The 20,212-nt window shown below is 42.1% G+C and overlaps 2 protein-coding genes across 3 annotated transcripts; both read left to right on the plus strand.

The window, feature by feature from the left end:
- Window positions 1-10,321: 10,321 nt before the first annotated feature.
- Window positions 10,322-15,395, plus strand: LOC105914714. Its single transcript, XM_012847357.1, has 6 exons — window positions 10,322-11,714; window positions 12,466-12,596; window positions 12,899-13,036; window positions 13,642-13,732; window positions 14,231-14,524; window positions 15,388-15,395. The coding sequence occupies exons 1-6, from the start codon at window positions 10,322-10,324 to the stop codon at window positions 15,393-15,395; spliced, it is 2,055 nt and encodes a 684-aa protein (XP_012702811.1).
- Window positions 15,396-16,728: 1,333 nt separating this feature from the next.
- LOC101767920 lies at window positions 16,729-19,697 on the plus strand. Of its 2 annotated transcripts, XM_004974987.3 has the most exons (3): window positions 16,729-18,087; window positions 18,640-18,737; window positions 19,343-19,697. In XM_004974987.3, the coding sequence occupies exons 1-2, from the start codon at window positions 16,944-16,946 to the stop codon at window positions 18,690-18,692; spliced, it is 1,197 nt and encodes a 398-aa protein (XP_004975044.1). In that variant the 5' UTR covers window positions 16,729-16,943; the 3' UTR covers window positions 18,693-18,737; window positions 19,343-19,697. The 2 variants fall into 2 exon arrangements, with proteins under 2 accessions (XP_004975044.1, XP_004975043.1); XM_004974986.4 differs by lacking the exon at window positions 19,343-19,697 and having other exon boundaries at window positions 16,731-18,087; window positions 18,640-19,030.
- The last annotated feature ends 515 nt before the right edge of the window (window positions 19,698-20,212 follow it).

The following is a 20,212-nucleotide window of genomic DNA, read 5'->3' on the forward strand; positions in this document are numbered from 1 at the left end:
CCTGGCCATGCAAAAGTTTGCAAAGGGAAGAAACTGTTTCCAGTAGTACTGGTAGAAAATGAGGGGCAAGAAAAAGTTGAGCTTGTAGAAGATGGCAACACTTCTGATGAAGGGGAGTATCAAGATGCTGAAGCAACACCAACAATGCAAATTTCTATGCATGCCCTTACTGGAATTTCATCTCAAGATAGAACCTTTACCTTGAGACTTAAATTTGGCAACACTATGGGAACAACATTAGTTGACAGTGGCAGTGATGTTTCTTTCATTAATGCAAAATTTGCTATGAGAAGCAAGTTAACTATCACAGAGATTGATGCAGCTAAAGTGGCTGCTGCCAATGGCACACAAATGCATAGCTCAACTGCATGTTCAGAATGCCCTTACTCTATTCAAGGTCACACATTTACCTCAACACTCAGATTACTTGAAGTTCAGGGTTTTGATGTGGTCTTAGAGGCTGATTGGATTTATAACCACAGTCCTGTTGGATTGGACCTCAGAAGAAGAGAATTTTCTATTACTAAGGATGGTAAGAGCATCATTACCTTTTCTGATGAAACAATGCCAACTGGGCCTCAGTTCATTAGCACAAGGAAATTTTGTCACTTGCTTAAGAAAAAGGCAGTGGGAGCAGTCATTGTGTTGAATAATAACACTCAAGCTTCTTCAACTCAAGTACAACCTGATGTACCTCCTCCAATACAAGTAATACTTGATGAGTTTGAGGATTTATTCAGTGAACCAAAGGACCTTCCACAACAAAGATACATAGATCATGCCATACCTTTAGTGGATGAAACTAAGACAATCAACCAAAGGCCATACAGGTTGCCTCATCATCAGAAAAATGCTATGGAGGATTTAATCCAACACCTCTTGCAAGCTCAAATGATTAGGCCTAGTGTTAGTCCATACAACTCTCCTGTCATTCTAGTTAAGAAAAAAGATGGCACCTGGAGATTATGTGTGGATTTCAGGCAGCTCAACTCCAACACCATCAAAAACAAATACCCTATACCTATCATTGAAGATTTGTTGGATAAATTATTTGGAGCCCAAGTTTTTTCAAAAATAGACTTAAAGTCAGGATATCATCAAATTAGAATGAAAGAGGCTGGCATCCATAAGACTGCTTTTACCACTCATATTGGACACTTTAAATATTTGGTGATGCCATTTGGACTCACCAATGCACCAGCCACCTTTAAAAGATTGATGAACACCATTTTGGCTCAATTTCTTAGAAAATTTGCCTTGGTATTTTTTGATGATATCCTCATTTATAGTAATTCAATGGCAGATCATGTTGTTCACTTACAGTATGTTCTATCAGTTCTGAGGGAAAATCAGTTATTTGCTAAGTTGTCCAAATGCACTTTTGGTCAATCAGAAATTGAGTATTTGGGCCATATCATCAGCAAAGAGGGAGTGGCTATTGATCCATCAAAAATTAGCATTATTCAGAATTGGCCTACACCTGCTACTGTTACTGAATTGAGGGCTTTTTTAGGCCTTACAGGATATTATAGGAGGTTCATACAAAGCTATGGAATCATATGCCATCCACTGTTTGATCTATTGAAGAAAGATGCATTTCAGTGGACTTTCAAGCAATCATAGGCTTTTGAGCAGCTTAAGAAAATTATGTCCAATCCACCAGTTCTAGCTTTACCAGATTTTTCCCAGCCATTTATTTTGGAAACTAATGCAAGTGGGTCTGGAATTGGGGCTATTCTAATGCAAGGAGGCAAACCAATATCTTTTATTAGCAAAACATTGGGACCCAGAGCAACAACACTTTCAGCTTATGAAAAAGAAGCCATGGCTATTTTGGAGGTATTAAAGAAATGGAAACACTACTTTGCCACCACCTCTGTGATTATAAGACAGATCAGTAGAGTTTAAAATACATACATGACCAAATACTTTTGCAAGGCATTCAACATAAATTGCTTATCAAGTTATTGGGGATACAATTATAAGATTGAATACAAAAAAGGAAAAGAAAACAAGGTTGCTGATGCACTTTCCAGAGTTGAGCCTTAACAATATCTCAATGCTATATCCATAATTGTTCTAGCTTGGATCCAACAAGTGGTTGACAGTTACAAAGAGGATACTACTTGCAAGAAATTAATAGTTAAGCTTAGTTTGGATGGTAATTCTATACCAAATTACTCTTTAGCTAATGGTATTATCAGATATAAAGGAAGAGTATGCATTGGTCAAGATGAAGTTTTGAGAAAGCAATTACTGGATAATTTTCATCAATTAGCATTGGGGGGACATTCAGGGGAAAGAGCAACATACCAGAGGCTAAAAATGGTCTTTTATTGGCCAAAGCTTCATCATAATGTAAAGGAATATGTTAAGAATTTCCTTGTGTGTCAAAAGAACAAGAGTGAGCATGTTCCTTATCCAGGATTATTAGAACCACTACTAGTTCCTGAGATAGCTTGGTCACACGTATCAATGGACTTTATTGAAGGACTTCCAAAATCTAATGGAAAGGATATCATTCTAGTGGTGGTTGATAGATTTACTAAGTATGCTCATTTTCTCACATTGAACCAGCCATTCTCAGTAAATGATGTTATTCCTTTGATGACTGAGCATGTCTTTAAACTGCATGGGCCACCAACTGTGATGGTCACTAACAGAGATAGGATCTTTACAAGCACTATATGGCAGTCCCTGTTCAAAGCTTTAGGTGTTAAATTACATCTCAGCTCAACTTATCACCCACAAACTGATGGCCAGATAGAAAGGGTCAATCAATGCTTGGAAAACTATCTTAGGTGTATGTGCTTTAATGCCCCAAGAAGATTGTTTTATTGGTTGTCATCAGCAAAATGGTGGTATAATACATCTTTTCATACCTCTCTGAATATGACTCCATTTCAAGCACTATATGGATTTCCTCCTCGCATGATTGCTGAAGATATTCTACCAGACTGCCCTAATGACACTGCAAGGGAAATCTCACAAAACAGGCAGCATGCTAATCAGTTGATTAGGGATAATTTACTCAAGGCTCAAGCTTGAATGAAACATCAAGCTAACAGGCATAGGACAGAAAGGGAGATTGAAATTGGCTCTATGGTCTATCTCAAGATTCAGCCATATAGACACACCTCTTTGAGCATTCAGAACTCTCTGAAATTGCATTCTAAATATTATGGACCATTCAAAGTCTTGGAAAGAATTGGAAGATCTGCTTATAAACTTCCCGTGTTTCATGTGAGTCAATTGAAGAAACATATTGGTCCTATTGCAGTGCCCACACCTGACTTACCCTTGGTGGATGACAAAGGCCTCATCAAAGTGGCTCCAGAACTGATATTGGAAAGAAGAATGATTCCTTGCAACAACGAGCCGGTTGTTCAGTTGTTGATTAAATGGACTAATTTGCCTCAATCTGAATCTACTTGGGAAGATGCTGCTTTTATCCGTAAGGTTTTTTCTTCTTTTCATCCTTGAGGACAAGGATGTTAAGGGGGTGGGCATTGTCAAGACTCTGAATACAATAGATAGGTTTAGGGGTGCCATTCAGTTGGCGTTTTTCAACTATTCAGCTAGTGTTTTGGTGTTCAAGAGGAAGTCGGCAAGGAAGCCAATGTTTCGCCGGGTTTCGTCTGCGCCGTCGATGGTGCATCGGACGGTTGTTAGGGTCTCAGTGATAAGCTGTAGTAGGTCACCCGGTTTTAGACCGGTTAGTAACTTCAATGAAGTTAAAGTACTTCTTTTACGTTTACTACCGTATGGATTGCAATAGAGGGATGCTCACCCTGGGAAGGGTATGCAGGAGAAAGTATCCTAATTAGAACCCTAGCTTAGCAGTAGCTTCCTTTGGGTGCCGCCATGGTATCTTGTAAGTGAATCTGTCGCTGTTAATGGCTACTGCTATGCTGAATACTCCATCTGTTCTTCAGTTTTGAATTGTTTTCTACCTACTTTTGCTCTTGCTTGTTGTCAAGTTTCTCGGTTCCTGACACCCCTATTCCTCCGCCGCTGCCGCGCATTCCACCACCGAAATCCCCTGCTCCTCGGCTTCTTTTTTTACGACATCACCCACCTTGTCTTCAAGCCCACCACCCTGAACCCTCCCGACCGCATTCCCTCTGCTCGCCTCTCCCTGTCGCTGAATTGCGACAAGAGGTGGAGCTTCCTCGGCTGCCGCCATGGCCTCACCCTCCTCCTCAACTGGACGCGCCTTGAGGTCACCGTTTGGGACCCACACATTGGGGACCAGCGCTGCGTGGCCATCCCGCTAGAGTTGTTCAGTAGCGAAAGCGGCAAGACTGTCCTCAACACCGCGGTGCTTTGTGATGATCGACACACCGGTGCGGTTCCTCAACGCCGCGGTGCTTTGTGATGATCGACACACTGGTGCGGTGCCTCTTGAAGCCTTCAAAGTTGTCTTGCTACGGTCTGATAATGGGTGGATTGATGGTGACCATCAGGTGTTCGCCTGAATCTATGTATCCAAGACTGGTGTGTGGAGTGACCTCATCTCGACATGGGTGACAACTCCGCTTTTGTTGGGCATGCCCAGCATCCTGGTTGGGAATTCAGTTTACTGGTGGCTTTGTGGTTCCTGAAATAGTGGCATCCTCGAGATCGATATGGATACGAACATTCTAGCTCTGATCAATACTCCAGTTGATGTAGATGTTACCGAAAGCTCATGCTTTCAGATCTTGCAAATGGAGGATAACAGGCTTGGCCTAGCCATGTTATCAAATGTGAGCTTAAGACTATGGGAGAGGAAGGTTGAATCCACTGGTGTGACTAGATGGATGCTTCAGAAAACCATTGAACTAGACAAGCTACTTTCATTGAGATCGCCAATGGAGACATCATGGCAGGTGATACTTGGGTATGATGAGGATGGTCATACGATGTTTATAGGAACAGCTGTTGGAGTTTTTATGATCCAACGTAAGTCATTGCAGTTCAGGAATCTTTTTAAAACCAATATCCTCATCCATTATCATCCCTATGCAAGTTTCTATACTACAGGTAATATCTTCCCCCTAGTTGCTGCAGTGTCTTTAATGCGTGCAAGTTTGACTAGCAATAACCATAGGTAGATATCAACACATATGGGAGCATGAAGGTTGTTATGGTCTACATTAGATACTTCCTTTCAAAGTAACATTCTTTATTTATATTTCTACTAATCACCTCTTGTAAGAATCATGACTTCAAATTTAAGTTGTTTGCCAAATTTGGATCGATGAGAGTGCTAAGAGGCTTTTCTGGGAAGATTTAGATAGCCTGGTTAGAATTGTACCTTCTAGCGAGAAGCTTTTCATAGGAGAAGATCTTAATGGGCATGTAGGTACAACAAGTGCAGGCTTCGAGGCAGTTCATGGAGGTTTTGGTTATGGTGGTAGGAATCAGGAGGGAGAGGAAGTCTTGGACTTTGCAGTAGCTTTTGACTTGATGATAGCGAACACTTTCTTTAGGAAGAGATGGTCCCATTTAGTGAATTTTGGTAGTGGCCAACACTATAGCCAGATTGACTTTATCCTCACAAAGAGAGAGGATAAACGGGAATTGTTGGATTGCAAGGTGATACCAGGGGAATGTGTTGTTTCTCCACATAAGCTTGTGGTGGCAGACTTTCATTTTCAGATGCACGCACGCAGGGATAAACAAGCTAAGATTGCAAGAACAAAGTGGTGAAAACTGAAAGAGGAGACATTAGAGGTCTTCAAGGAAAGGGTAATCAAAGAGGGTCCTTGGAAGGAAGGAAAGGACACAAACAACATGTAGGAGAAGATGGCAAACTGCATTCGGAAGGTGGCATCGGAGGTGCTTGGAGTGACAAGGGGGGTAGAGGCGTAGATAAAGATACTTGGTGGTGGAATGAGGAAGTCCAAAGGACTATTAAGGAGAAAAAAGGATGCTATAGGTGCTTGTTCCATGACAGGAGTGTGGACAACATAGAGAAGTACAAGGAGGCAAAGAAGATCGCAAAGCAAGTTGTAAGTGTGGCAAAGGGTAGGGTGTATGAGGATCTTTACCAATGATTAGGTATGAAGGGAGGAGAGAAGGACATCATAGGATGGCTAAGGTTCGTGAGAGAAAGACTAGGGACTTCAACCAAGTTAAGTGCATTAAAGATGAAATGGAGAACATATTGGTAAAGGAGGATGAGATCAAACATAGATGGCAAGAGTATTTTGATAAATTATTCAATAGAGAGAATGAGAACACAACCTTGCAGTTGGATGACTCTTTTGATGACACCAATAGGCACTTTGTGCAGAAGATCCAAGAATCTGAGGTCAGAGAGGCGTTGAAAAGGATGAAAAGTGGTAAGGCAATGGACCCGGATGGTATTCGAATTAAGCTGTGGAGATGCCTCGGGATATAGCCATAGTATGGCTAAATAAGTTATTCAACCATATTTTTCAGCCGAACAAGATGATGAAAGAGTGGAGGAGAAGTATACTCGTACCAATATACAAGGATAAGGAAGATATTCAAAGTTGTACTGATTACCGAGGAATTAAGTTGATGAGCCATACTATGAAGCTATGGGAGAGAGTTATCGAGCATCATTTGAGAAGGATAACACGGGTCTCTATGAACCAATTTGGTTTCATGCCTGAAAGGTCAACCATGTAAGCTATTTTCTTAATAAGACAAGTAATGGAGCGGTATAGGGAGAAGAAGAAGAAGGACCTACACATGGTTTTCATTGACTTGGAGAAGGCGTATGACAAAATACCAAGGAATGTTATGTGGTGGGCTTTGGACAAACATAAAGTCTCAACGAAGTTCGTTGGACTTATTAAGGACATGTACAACAATGTTGTAACTAGAGTCCGAACAAGTGATGGCGACACAGATGACTTTCCGATTAGAATAGGACTGCATCAAGGGTCTGCTTTGAGACCTTATCTATTTGCCTTGGTGATAGATGAGGTAACAAGGGACATTCAAGGGGGATATCTCTTGGTGTATGCTCTTCGCGGATGATGTAGTACTAGTTGATGAAAGTCGAGCAGGAGTAAATAGGAAAATGGAGTTGTGGCGGGAGACCCTAGAGTCAAAAGGGTTTAGACTCAGCAAAACTAAAACTGAATACATGAGATGTGACTTTAGTGCTACTACACATGAGGGAGATGTGAGTTTGGAAAGCCAAGTAGTGCCCAGGAAGGATACATTTCGATATTTGGGATCAATACTACAACAAGATGGGGATATTGATGAGGATGTTAGTCATAGAATCAAAGCAGGGTGGATGAAGTGGCACCAAGCATCAAGAATTTTATATGACAAGAGGGTACCATTGAAGTTAAAAAGCAAGTTTATAGGACGGTGGTAGACCTGCAATGCTGTATGGTGCAGAATGTTGGCCTATAAAAAGAGGACATGTCCAGCAGATAAGCGTTGCGGAAATGCGTATGTTGCGTTGGATTTGTGGTCATACGAGAAGGGATCGAGTCTGGAATGAGGATATACGTGATAGATTAGGGGTAGCACCAATTGAAGAAAAGCTTATCCAACACCGGCTGAGATGGTTTGGACATGTCCAATGAAGGCCTCTGAAGGCACTGGTGCGTAGTGGAACCCTAAGGCGTGATGTAATGTGAAGAGAGGCAGAGGAAGACCAAAATTGAAATGGGAAGAGGGAATAAAAGGAGATTTGAAGGGATGAAATAATACACAAAGATTTAGCCAGGAGTGCTAGGAAAACAGCTATTCATGTGCTCGAACCCTGATTTGTGGTTCTTGTTGGGTTTCAACTCTAATCTACCCTAATTTGCTTGGGACTGAAAGGCTATGTTATTGTTGTTGTTGCCAAATTTGGATCGAAAACATATTGGCCATCGATCCTTCTAATCGGATGAGTACATTCCTTATGCCCAAATATGGCATGTACTTGATACATACTAAGAACATCAACAGATTAGTTAACATCTTACCTCCGTTTTTATGTATGTGGCTTTACTTATTTGCTGAACAGCTTTTTAAATTTGGCATTGTAGCTTGTGGACTAACTAGTATATATATATAGTACCAAGTTGCATTTCATCTATCAAACCATATAAAATATATAGCAGTATTCTTTTGGAAGTGTGTTACTGCATATGAAGAGTTTATGCTGGACCAGACATATGTTTTTTCCTTCTACCAGGCCAAATTGTTTGTTAGATCTAAGCAAGTGCACTTTAAAACAATTCTAGATAAGTTCATTTTATGAATATTTTATCAATGTGAATCCTGCTTTGCATTTTGGTATTTCCTTATTGCTTGGACTTATTTATCTTGTAGGCAGGGGCATTGTCAGTGGAGATGATGGAGCTGAAACTTTTAATAATACATGAATAGGTAATATGAATTTATCTTCTGCTATTTACATGATAGTTACCATTTTGCATGTCAGCATTTTAATTAGAAATCTAGAAAAGTACACAAGGGGGAGTCAAATTTGCAACATTGATTCAAGTAGGCACTGATTTCCTATTGTGTTCATTCGGGTTACCAAACTTGTTAAATGGTTCATTTAATGTCAGTTAGAAGGTCAAGATGTGCCACGTCAACAAAGATCTTAAAATGATTGGGTTTTTGTATTTTGTATTAAGCACCCAAAAAGACATTCCTTAGATTTTATGCTCCTATTTGGTTAGTTCACATGCATCACTTCATTCCTGTTCTTCCCTATGACCATAACCAAATATCTGGTACTGTCTGGAGTCGCCCATTCAAGCAGCCATTGCACCCATTCCTAAGAGATGGGGAAAAAAATATTTCGCACGACCACCATTGTTTAGTGTTGTAATGGAGTCGTAAAGTAGTGAAGAACAGGGGTTGAAGATACCGTGACTTTGATGTGATTAGTAAGGCTCCTGCTTTTCTTCCTCAGCCTGTTCTATGAAAGGACGATATCTATTAACCCCCCAAAAAAAAATCCATAAAGAGCGGTGTTGTACATTTCTGTCTTGGAGAGGAGCTTGCGGAGAGAGAGTGCTTCTTGCTAGTTCTTTGTTTCCTTTGCTTTTCCATGTTCTAACCCCCTCTGTGTTATAGCTCTCCATATCTCTGCTCTTGTCTGAATTAAACACTAAACTCACAAATATTGGTACTGATTTGTGAGATGCCGGTGGGCTAGCACCTTGGTGATGAGCGATTGACAACACGGTGTGCGTGTGACGTGTCTCTTGGCAGGTTGTGGTTGCAGGTGACAGGTGGAGACAAGGTACATGCGGCGACGAGTGAAGAACGAAGATAGGATGCCGCGTCGAAAAACCGCGGGGGCGGAGAAGGGCGGATCGAGGCTTGCGTTCGAGGGACAGGCGATCGTGCGGTGTACGTCTACTGTACCTGGCTACACGGCGGGAGGACGTCGATGGAGGTTTCCGGATTATGTCACAAAATCCGGGGTTCACTGGTTGAGCCACAAAGCCATGCATCGTACCGGGACGCTCGTGCGGCGTGCGAAGATGGAAATTCTGGCGATCGCGATACGATTTCGGATGGTTGTGCGGCGACATCGCGAGGATCACATCGCGGAGATGGAGGGATCGCGGACATCGCGGAATTTGCCATGGAGGACGTAATTGGAATTTACGCCCCTACGTTGGATTTATTTAGCGTAGGGGGTTATGTGAAAATAGGTCGTGCCACCCTTTGGAGATATAAATATGTGGCACCTAGGGTTGAGGGAAAAGTGGACGTTTTGGACTCCCGGCGAGTTACTATTCACGCATGAACAGTACCCGTGAACAGTACTCGTGCCCTGGGGTTCCACGGTTCAATTTTCCTCTCTCCGGTCTAGCCTAGGGTTTGAATTCTAGTGAGAGGTTTTTGTTGATCTCTCCGATTAAGAGAGGGAGGATGTTCGGGCGGAGGCTACATGCACTTTTGTAAGTTCAATTACTCGATTTAATCTTTCATCTATAATGATTGATCTTGTGCATCTCGATTGGTTCTTTACAATTCTCGTCAGCATCTGACATAGTCTGCTTGTTTTATTTTTATCTCAAGATCCGTAAGTCCGATTGACGTGATTCCAGTTGGGTTAGTTTCGTAATTTCATCTAGTTTAATCTGACAAATTTTTAGGTCGATCGGAGTTACGGATTTTCGTCCACATCAGGTTTACTAGGTACATAGAGTTCTGTCCAGATTTGAAAAACGTGATTTATTCAGGTTTTGTGTTTAGGGGAAGGGTTAGAAATATTTGTTAGAAAGTTTTGGCTTCTGCGACCATTCACCCCCCCTCTGGTCGCCCGTTACGATCCTTCAATTGGTACCAGAGCCGGTTTAGGTTTTCTATACCTTAATCGGTGCTGAAAGCTATGGCGACCAATGAAAAGTTTGATGTTCGCGCTCCGTTTTTTGATGGGACTGATTATGATTACTGGAAGGCACGTATGACCAACTATCTCAAAGGCAAGTCGCTGAAGCTATGGAAAATCACACAAAATGCCACATATGTGATTCCAGCTGAGGAACCGACTGACGCCGCTGAGATCGGGCTTCTTGAAACAAATCATCGTGCTGTTGCTATTTTACAGGCTTCTATTTGTAAAACTGAATATGATCGGGTTTCTAGTGAAGATCTCGCTTATCAGATCTGGGAGAAACTTAGAAAATATCATGAAGGCTCAAACACTGTGAAAAACCGAAAATTTGAGATTCACCGAAAAGAGTTTGATGCTTTTTGCCAATTGCCTAGTGAGTCTATTGATGACATGTTTGCACGTTTTCAAGTAATTGTTAATAAGATGAAGGCCATGAATAGAAATATGCCTTATGATGATCATGCTAGGGCTCTCAGATTATTACATTCACTTAATGATGAATGGGATATGAAAGTTGAGGCGATCGTTGAATCTGTAGGTTATGAAACTCTCACCACTGATGAGCTTTACAGTAAGCTCAAATCAAAAGAGATTGAAATTGTTTCTAAGCGTAAATTGAAAAATCCCACAGCTGCTTCTTCTTCTGACGTTCCAATGGCTTTGGTTTCTGGAAATAAGACTAACACTAATGCTAATCCAAATGTTTCCAGTTTTGCTTTGTCTTCTTTGTGTCATGTTGCAGATGAGGAGTTGGAGGTGCTAGATGATGATCAGCTTGTACTGCTCTCCAACAAATTTAAGCGTGTGTATGACAACAGGCGTAATAGAAGACGTTCAGATGGTTGCTTCAACTGTGGTGAGCGAGGACACTTTGCTGCTGATTGCCCAAACAAGCAGAGATCTTTTGAGCAGGGCAATAACTCCTCCAGGCGCCAGGAGAAGTTCAGGGAGAGGAAGAAGAAGAAGGATAAGCAATGGAAGAAAGGCGGACAAAAATACTCTGACAAGCAAGTCGCTAAGGCTGCAAATGTTTTGTTATCTTCTCTTGGACAGTATGTTTCAGGTGGCTCGTCAGACTCCAGCGATTCAGATTCCGAGGATGAGACACCCAAGAAGAAGACAGACGGACTTTGCTTCATCACTGACGCCGGCATCAATGATGGGATATGTACTATGGCCTTGGAGGGTGATGCATCAACCGACAGCAACGATGAAACTTCTGATGATGAGGTAGATACTTCTGCAGAACAAAGAATAGCTAATTTAACTAAAATTGTTCATAAGCAAAATAAAGTGTTGGCTAAACTTAAAACTGATTATGATAAAACTTGTGCTGAACTAGCTACTCTCAAAAATGCTGCATCTAATCCTGCTGAACCTGATGAATGTGAAGAATGCTCAATTCATATGATTTCGCTGTCTAAATTGCAAACCAAGTATTCTTCCATTGTTGATGATCGAGATAAACTTTACGCTGAACTAAATGAACTTCGTTCTCGGTCGAATTTGCTTGGTACTTGTGTTTCTTGCCCGCTTTTGAAAGTTGACTTGGATAATGCTTTATGTCGGGTAAAAAATTTTGAAGAACACACTTGTCCTGATTTGCCGGATTGTTTGATTTGTCCAACTTTACGATCTGAATTAAATGTTGCTAAATCACATATTGTTGAGTTGGAAAAACACACTTGTCCGGTTCTTCCTTCATGCCTAACTTGTCCTAATTTTGTTGTTGAAAATAATGATTTAAGGGCCAAACTTGCTGATTTGGAAGAAGAAAATAAGCATTTGAGAACTATTCTTGGTTGGTGTTCTATTCGTGAGCCTCAAATTGGTATGGCTATTGCTCAAATTAAACGGGGTGAGCGTTTTGGTCCCGGTTATGACTTGAAACATGTTTTTGGTGAAAAAAGTGGACCGCCTATTGATGAGAAGAATCCACCTTTGGCTAAATATACTGGACCACCTCCTAGGAAGGGTTCAGGTGTCACCTCTGATGGGTTGCTGGTTGAGACATCTAGATCTGCTCCTAAAAAGCAGGTTTGGGCGCCTAAGCCAAAACACTTCAAGGGTATACAAAATACTAAGCCAAATGGTTCTTCTTGTGATCATTTTGCTAAGCCTGTTTTTGTTGCTTCTAGTTCTAATGCTGAGGCTTCTGTCGCTCCTGCACGCAAGCTTTATCATTGTGATTTTTGCAGTCATGATGGTCATCTTTATGAGTTCTGTTATCGGAGGATGCGTGCTGAACGACGTGAGCACCCCACACGTGGTACTCATGATCGTCGTGTTTTTAGATGTGAGCAGTACCCTGTACGTGGTACTCATGATCGTCCTATTTTGAGACGTGAGCCATTTGTTCGCTCTTCTGGTTTTCGCTCACGTACTCGTGCTCTTGCACAACATCGGGATGACAGACCACGTTTTCCCCCTCGTGGTTCTCATCGTTTTTTTGAGAGCTTTGATTTTGCTAATGCTTCTTTTGAGCAAGTGGCTCAGCACTGGTTTTCATTACATTATCCTAACCCCAGTGTTGAGTCATTAGCTCACCCTCGCTCTCGTTGTTGATTGCAGGTTGGAGGCGAGGAGGACATATGGATAATGGACTCCGATTGTTCGCGCCACATGACCGGAGATGATAAATGGTTCTCCAGCCTCACCCCCACGAGCGTAAAGGAAAACATCACTTTTGGGGATAAAAGTCAAGGTAAGGTAATGGCGCATGGCTGCATCAAGGTAACAGATAAATACACGTTAAAGGATGTCGCATTGGTAAAGAATTTGCATTATAATTTGCTGTCTGTTTCGCAACTTCTTGAGGATGATTTTGAGGTTCGTTTTAAGAAAGGAAATTCGCGTGTTCTTGATTCTGCTGGTAACCTTGTTTGCAAGATTTCTCCTTTTAGACGGATTTTTAAAGCTGATTTTTCTAAATCTTTTGGTGAAACTCGCTGTTTAGTTGCTCATGGTTCCCCCCTGATTTGGAAGATGGTTCCCCCCTGATTTGGAAGTGGCATCGTCGGTTGGGCCACTTGAGCTTTGATTTGCTTTGTCGTTTGAGTTCATTGGATTTAATTGATGGTTTACCGAAACTCAAGTTTGAAAAGGATTTGATTTGTGCTCCCTGCAAGCATGGAAAAATGGTTGCTGCTTCTCATTCACCTGTGACTCAGGTGATGACGAGACGACCAGGTGAACTGTTACATATGGACACTGTTGGTCCAGCCCGTGTTCGGTCTGTTGGTGGGAAGTGGTATGTGCTCGTCGTTGTGGACGATTTTTCTCGATATTCATGGGTGTTCTTTTTGGAATCTAAGGATGAGGCTTTCTCACATGTTCATGATCTTGTTCTGAAGCTGAAAAATGAGTTGTCAAATAATGCCGTTAGAGCAATTCGCAGTGACAACGGTACGGAATTCAAGAATTCTCGCATGAAAGCTTTCTGTTCAGAACAAGGTTTAGATCATCAGTTTTCCTCACCTTACGTTCCTCCCCAGAACGGTGTTGTTGAGCGTAAAAATCGTACGCTTGTTGAGATGGCTAGGACAATGCTTGATGAACATAAAACTCCTAGACGTTTTTGGGCTGAGGCTATCAACACCGCTTGCTATGTTGCTAATCGCATTTTTCTGAGAGCTTTTCTAGGAAAAACATCTTATGAGTTGAGATTTGGTCGACCTCCCAAAGTTTTCCACCTTCGAGTTTTTGGCTGCAAGTGTTTTATATTGAAAAAGGGAAATTTGGATAAATTTGAATCGCGTTCTTCCGATGGGTTATTTTTGGGGTATGCCTTGCAAGGGCGAGCGTACCGTGTGCTTAATCTTGATACTAACCGCATCGATGAGACATGTGAGGTCAGCTTCGACGAGACAATGCCTTGTTTTTCTTCTGCTTTTGAGTGTGCAGGTGATGACGAGATCGGGCAGGATATTTTTGAGGATGAGAAAGAGGACGATGGATGTGACGACGACGATGACGATGATGCCCAGCCTGCAATGCAGGGGGAGCGTGGCGCCCAGCCTGAGCAGGCGCCCTCCACCACTTTGGAGGATGGACCATCGCCGACACGTATATCTACAGCAGAGCCTGCAGCTTCACCGACTGTTGATCATGTACCGGCTGCAGTTGAGGGGGAGGCGATTTCAGAACGTACAGCACCACGACACATTCAGAATCGTCATCCTGCCAAGAACATAATAGGTAATTTGGATGAACGCACGACAAGGAACAGAGGTACGAAAAATAAAAATTATTGTGTCTTTGCGCATACTGCCTTTGTTGCCTCTTTTGAACCCCGAGATGTTGGACATGCTTTATCTGATTCTAACTGGGTCAATGCCATGCATGAGGAGTTAGAAAATTTTGAAAAACGTGATTTATTCAGGTTTTGTGTTTAGGGGAAGGGTTAGAAATATTTGTTAGAAAGTTTTGGCTTCTGCGACCATTCACCCCCCCTCTGGTCGCCCGTTACGATCCTTCAATTTGCAACAAAGAAGGCCACTATTTTCTAAATTCAGTCATCATATGCATCTCTCCCAACATATGCGTTAAAGGATGTGAGCACCATTCCCAAATTCATGGAGCATCATCATTTTTTTATTCTGTGGAAGCTTTCTGTTGCTGGTTCAACATTGAACGGGATCTCTTTGACTACGCACAATGAGAGGGATTGCCCCATGCAACAATGTTGAAAGGTGCGACGTTTGAAGATGGCAGTTTTGATCCTGACTGTTTTGGCCTTGGATTAAAAAGCGAACCACTTTGGCTCTCGTGGGTTTAATGCAAAAGTACAAAGTTGACTTTAAATGCCATGTTGACTGTGCCAAGTTTTCGTCCATGTCCTTGCTGAGCTTCTACTCACTCTAGCTGGCCAACCTAAATGTCCATCTTTAGAGTTTGGTGAACTATTTGAACTAATGCAACTGGTTCAGTGATCCATTGTGCAATATACTCTACAATTTTTTGCTTAAAAAGTCAATAGTTTAGGAAGGATATTACCTGTCGAATTGATTTTTAATTAGCATTTTTTTTCAGTTGTAAACAAGCTAGGTTGTGTTATTCAGGGATGTGAACATTATATTTTCCCCAAACCGTATCACCTGCTACCTGGTAATTAACGAGCAGATGATACCTTCTTTGTCTACAATCTTGCAATTTGCTATTCACATTAATGTTTGTTTTGGAGCTTGAGCAAATGCTCCATGTTCAAGTGTAGTATTCCCTTTTTAGTCTATTATGTTACCCTGATACTGGGGAACTGGCAAAAAAAAAAGATAGTAGTGATAGTTCAGCAAATGAAACTTGAAACAGCTTACACATCCCCAAAAGCCATTTCCTTGGTTTTATTTGTTGAATTGCTGAAAGTAAATGGACGTTACCTCTGCGCTGGAGTTGCCCAGACCAGGATGGGGTGATACAGTTTCATCGTTTTTGTATGTTGTCAACCGTGGTTGGCTGTTGTTGTCTTTGGTGCAGAATGTAGCATTCTAACACGTTAAATCTGAAGTGCACTTGTCAAGTCTTATTTCCTAACCTTTTGAAGTAATTGGTTCTATTCTGTGTCATACTGTTAACTAAAGCTGTATAATGCTTGGATCAACTCAATAGTGTTGTGGACTGTTTAACCCATCTAATATCGACCTCAGTGAACCTTTGCTCAAAAGGAAGCTACACTCGCGGCTCGCCACATTTATACCATCACACTTGGAATTAGAGACCTATGCCTCCTTGGATTTGACGAGTATGATGAAGTATTTGTCAGCCAACATTCTGGTGATCACTGCAGACTCTCCATCTTGCTCCATTAACTGCTACTCGATCTTGTATGCTTTATCAGTAAAATCTGGATATTTCTGTCGTTCTGTGAACTGTGTGACTGGATGCATCTTGTGAAGTTGATCTTAACTGCTTGACCTCTACTTCTCACATGGCTCTATGCCTCTTATCTTTGAACTGTTTGTTAGAATCTGTATGCCGACTTGGCAAATAGAAATTGCTAATTGATGAATTCTGTACCGACTTAAAAAATAAATGCACATCAGAGATATACCAAAGAATCACGAATGCAGTACAACATGGCATTTTGCTTGCCAAATTCTGGAATTTGGAAAGTAGAGCCATACCATGAGCCTGTCGCAAAAGATGAGTATCCATTAAGACTCATTCCCTACGAACGAAAACGAACATACACACACCTTGCCTTTGAAGGATGTCTACATGAGACTCGATTGGTATATCTTGAATTCATAGGTGGTTTTTTATCAACAGGCATGTTATCTTAATTGCCACCATTGAAAACCAAACTTGTTAAGGGGATCATGAGTTCATGACCATACCAAAATGGCATTTAGGCCTGTACAACAAAAATTTTATTTATAGGAGGAAACTAAATTCGAAGTGATCTACGAAGGGATTTATACAATTTTCTCCCTGCAAATATCAAATATTCGATGGCATACTCAAATTGTCAAACACATGGATGATGGATCCCATTACGTACATGAAATTCACATTGGAAAAGAAAAGGAAGAGAAGACATGGACTTTTCTTTTTCAAAAAAAAAACTCAAATAACCGGAGCACCTGCTAGTGCTACTCAGCTACCCTGCTAGTCGCACCAGATGAGCGAGGGTCTGATGAGCCGCCGCCCCTCTTCGCCGCCGCCGGCGGCGGCGCTCCTGCCGGATAACGACGACATCCTCCGGGAGATCCTGCTCCGCCTTCCGCCGCTGCCGTCCTCCCTCCCCCGCGCCTCCCTCGTCTGCAAGCACTGGCGCCGCCTCCTCTCCGACCCCCGATTCCTCCGCCGCTTCCGCGCGTTCCACCGCCGGAATCCCCCGCTCCTCGGCATCTTCAACACAGCTTTCTACGGCCTCCTCCAGTTCACCCCGACGCTGGACCCGCCCGACCGCATCCCCTCCGCACGCCTCTCCCTGCAGGTGGGGCACGGCGACGAGATCTGGGACTTCTTGGGCTGCCGCCACGGCCTCGCCCTCATCCTCAACCAGACGCGCCTCGAGCTCACCGTCTGGGATCCCCTTGCCGGAGACCAGCGCCGCGTGCCCGTCCCGCCGGGGTGGTTCCGCAACGAAGGCGCTGTTTACAACGCCGCGCTGATCTGCAACAACCACCTCGCGGGCGGGGTGCCACTCGAAGCCTTCAAGGTGGTGTTGTTACGTGGGTTGCTCGATGCTGACCACCCTCAGCTGTTCGCCTCCATCTATGAGTCCGAGACTGGTGTATGGGGCGATGCCATCTCAATTGCCATCGGTGTTCCGGTTACTTTGGTGAATCCCAGCGTCCTCACTAAGGATTCACTTTGCTGGTTGGTTCAAGAGTATGATACTGGGAGCGATGGGAACCACATCCTGGAGTTTGATTTGGATAGGCAGGCTCTAGCTGTGTTTGGTGCCCCAGTGGGCACTGAGGAGTCATGCTTGGAGCTCGTGCGAATGGAGGACAACAAGCTTGGCCTCGCCGCTTTGTTAGATGATGTGACCATCCAACTATGGGAGAGGAAGGCCGGTTCTGATGGTGTCGCCAGATGGATGCTTCAGAAATCCATCAAACTGGACAAGCTCCTTTCCGTGGGATCGCCAATTGTGGGAACATTGATCCATGGGTATGATGAGAATGGTCATGTGATTTTTATATCAACAAGTCTTGACGTCTTCATGATCCAACTCAAGACAATGCAGTTCAGACATCTGTTTAAGGCCATGTTCATAACCAGCTATCATCCCTACACAGGTTTCTATACCACAGGTAATATCTCACAATACCTTTCAGAAGTATCATTTTCCTTTTCAGTATATGTCTTCTGCAACATCTTTCATGCTCTTATTAAGCATTAGTAGCATTAACAATACATGGTATTTTTTTTGGTCCCATGATCGCATTCATGAACTTAAGTAGATGTGTGCACCAACTAGTACACTACATCTGTAATACCAATTTGCATCCCATCTATCTCAGCCATATGAAACATGTAGCACTATTCTTTTTGGAAATGCTCTGCTGCATATGGACAGTTTTTTTTTTATGCTGGATAAGAAATAAAGAATGCCTTGTTTTATCTTCTACAGGGCCAGGTGTTAGTTAGATGCTAGTAGTCATGCTTATTTTGCCACTAAACTTTCCCAGTTTGAGCATATTTTGATTAGTCTATTTGGCTAACTAGTAATGAGTTCACTTCAGAGTAATTCTAGATAACTTATTTTTCCTGATCTGCTAAATATTCACGTGAACATTATCAATTTGGGTCCTGCTTTGCATTTCGGTAGCTTTCCTTATTGCTGGGACTTATTTCTCTTGTAGGCAGGGGCATTGGCAGTGGGGATGTTGGAGCTGAATCTTTGAACAGTACATGATATAGCTACCCTTAGATCTGCTAGCATGTCATGTTTCTTCAAAAGGTAATGTAATTTATGGCTATTTGTATAACAAGTACCCGCCTGTCAATATCTGTATATTTATATGCTTTAATGTCAATATGTTTATGGAGGCCATCACCTGTCTTGTGGATCTTAAATATTTTTCTTCCGCTGTAACAAGATCCATGAATGTTTTTTGGGGTCCATACATGATATGATGTATACCTTAATTGAAAATTGTTTCATATTATATTTCAACATTGTGCATCCCGTGTCCACATAATTATGTGATGTAATGGACACGCGATTCTCATAATCTTCTTCTGTTTCTGTGATATTGTACTTGTGCTCTTCATATTGATGTTTATTTTGGTGACTAAGCAAGTACTCCATGTTTCGAGTGTATCAGTCATTCCTGTTTCTCAGTCCATTATGATACCGAGGATCGCGCTGGCACAAAACTAGGAATCGTCTATCTAAACCGATGCTTGGGATGGCTTACACATCCAACAAGCCATGACTCAAATCTGTCGTCGCTGAATTACTGAAATACAATGTAAAGCATCTTTATGCTGGTGGATACTAAGAAGTGAGAATCATGTTAACTAATGATGATCATTTATTTCAAAAAATGTTGCTGTTCAAAGATGTTAATCTGAAGAGACCAGAGTTGCCAGCCAATGATGACGAAATCACCACCCATGGTGCAGGGTCGTCGTTCACGGCATGTACTTCAAGGGTTGGTTGAGACCCCAAAAAAGAAAGAAAAATGCTGTTACCTACTTATTACTTGTGATTTACCATGGTCTTTCATGGGCGAAATGGTATTTGAGAACTACTAATGAACTGTGAAGTGGGATTGATTTGTCAAACACCCAAACCTGTTGGAAGCTATTCTGTTTGTCACTAGGTGTATGTACTACGGTCAGGAACAGGCTGCTACTAACTTTGATATGTCGGGCTGCTCGGTGTGAAAACAGTGCCGATAACGTTTCGATTGATCGGGATGAAACGTCACGGTCTACTCAAAAACCTATTGTCAGATTTGGAGACTAAAAAATGTAGTTAGAATATGAACACGGCTGGGAAGGTTTAGGCCATTGATTTCTTGGTACGATGGTCACATATTTGTTGGGGGTGGCGGCTGTTACGTGGACGATTTGATGTACGGGTAACGATTTGGTTTTTGAAAAAAATGATTTTTCACAGGCTGTTTTCAGGGGAGTGTATTGCAATGATATTGGTCTTTGTTACAGCGTGAGGATATACGGGAGATCATCTGTTTGGCAAGCAAGGCGTTGGAAATGGTCACCTTTGATATCTTCGCTAATAATGGATGGAGAAGCAATAATAGACTTTTTTTTAATTTACTCCTATCATTTGTGCACTATTTTCCTTTCTTATTTGTGATCAGAGCTAAGAATTAAGGCTCTGTTTGGTTACTCTTGCTAAAGTTTAGCAGCTAAAATTTGCTAAACTTTAGTTGCTAAACTTTAGCAAAAACTGTTTGGATACTC

The sequence above is a fragment of the Setaria italica genome, chromosome VII (genome assembly GCF_000263155.2).
Source record: "Setaria italica strain Yugu1 chromosome VII, Setaria_italica_v2.0, whole genome shotgun sequence".
Classification (NCBI taxonomy): domain Eukaryota; kingdom Viridiplantae; phylum Streptophyta; class Magnoliopsida; order Poales; family Poaceae; genus Setaria; species Setaria italica.

Excerpts from the sequence above, each read along its gene's own strand:
- LOC105914714 (XM_012847357.1), top strand. The coding sequence starts at position 10,322 with ATGGCGACCAATGAAAAGTTTGATGTTCGCGCTCCGTTTTTTGATGGG. Across the intron at positions 12,597-12,898 it reads ACGTGAGCACCCCACACGTG|GTTGGAGGCGAGGAGGACAT; the intron begins GTACTCATGATC and ends TGTTGATTGCAG. Across the intron at positions 13,037-13,641 it reads GGGATAAAAGTCAAGGTAAG|GATGAGGCTTTCTCACATGT; the intron begins GTAATGGCGCAT and ends TTGGAATCTAAG.
- LOC101767920 (XM_004974987.3), top strand. The coding sequence starts at position 16,944 with ATGAGCGAGGGTCTGATGAGCCGCCGCCCCTCTTCGCCGCCGCCGGCG. Across the intron at positions 18,088-18,639 it reads CACAGGTTTCTATACCACAG|GCAGGGGCATTGGCAGTGGG; the intron begins GTAATATCTCAC and ends TTTCTCTTGTAG.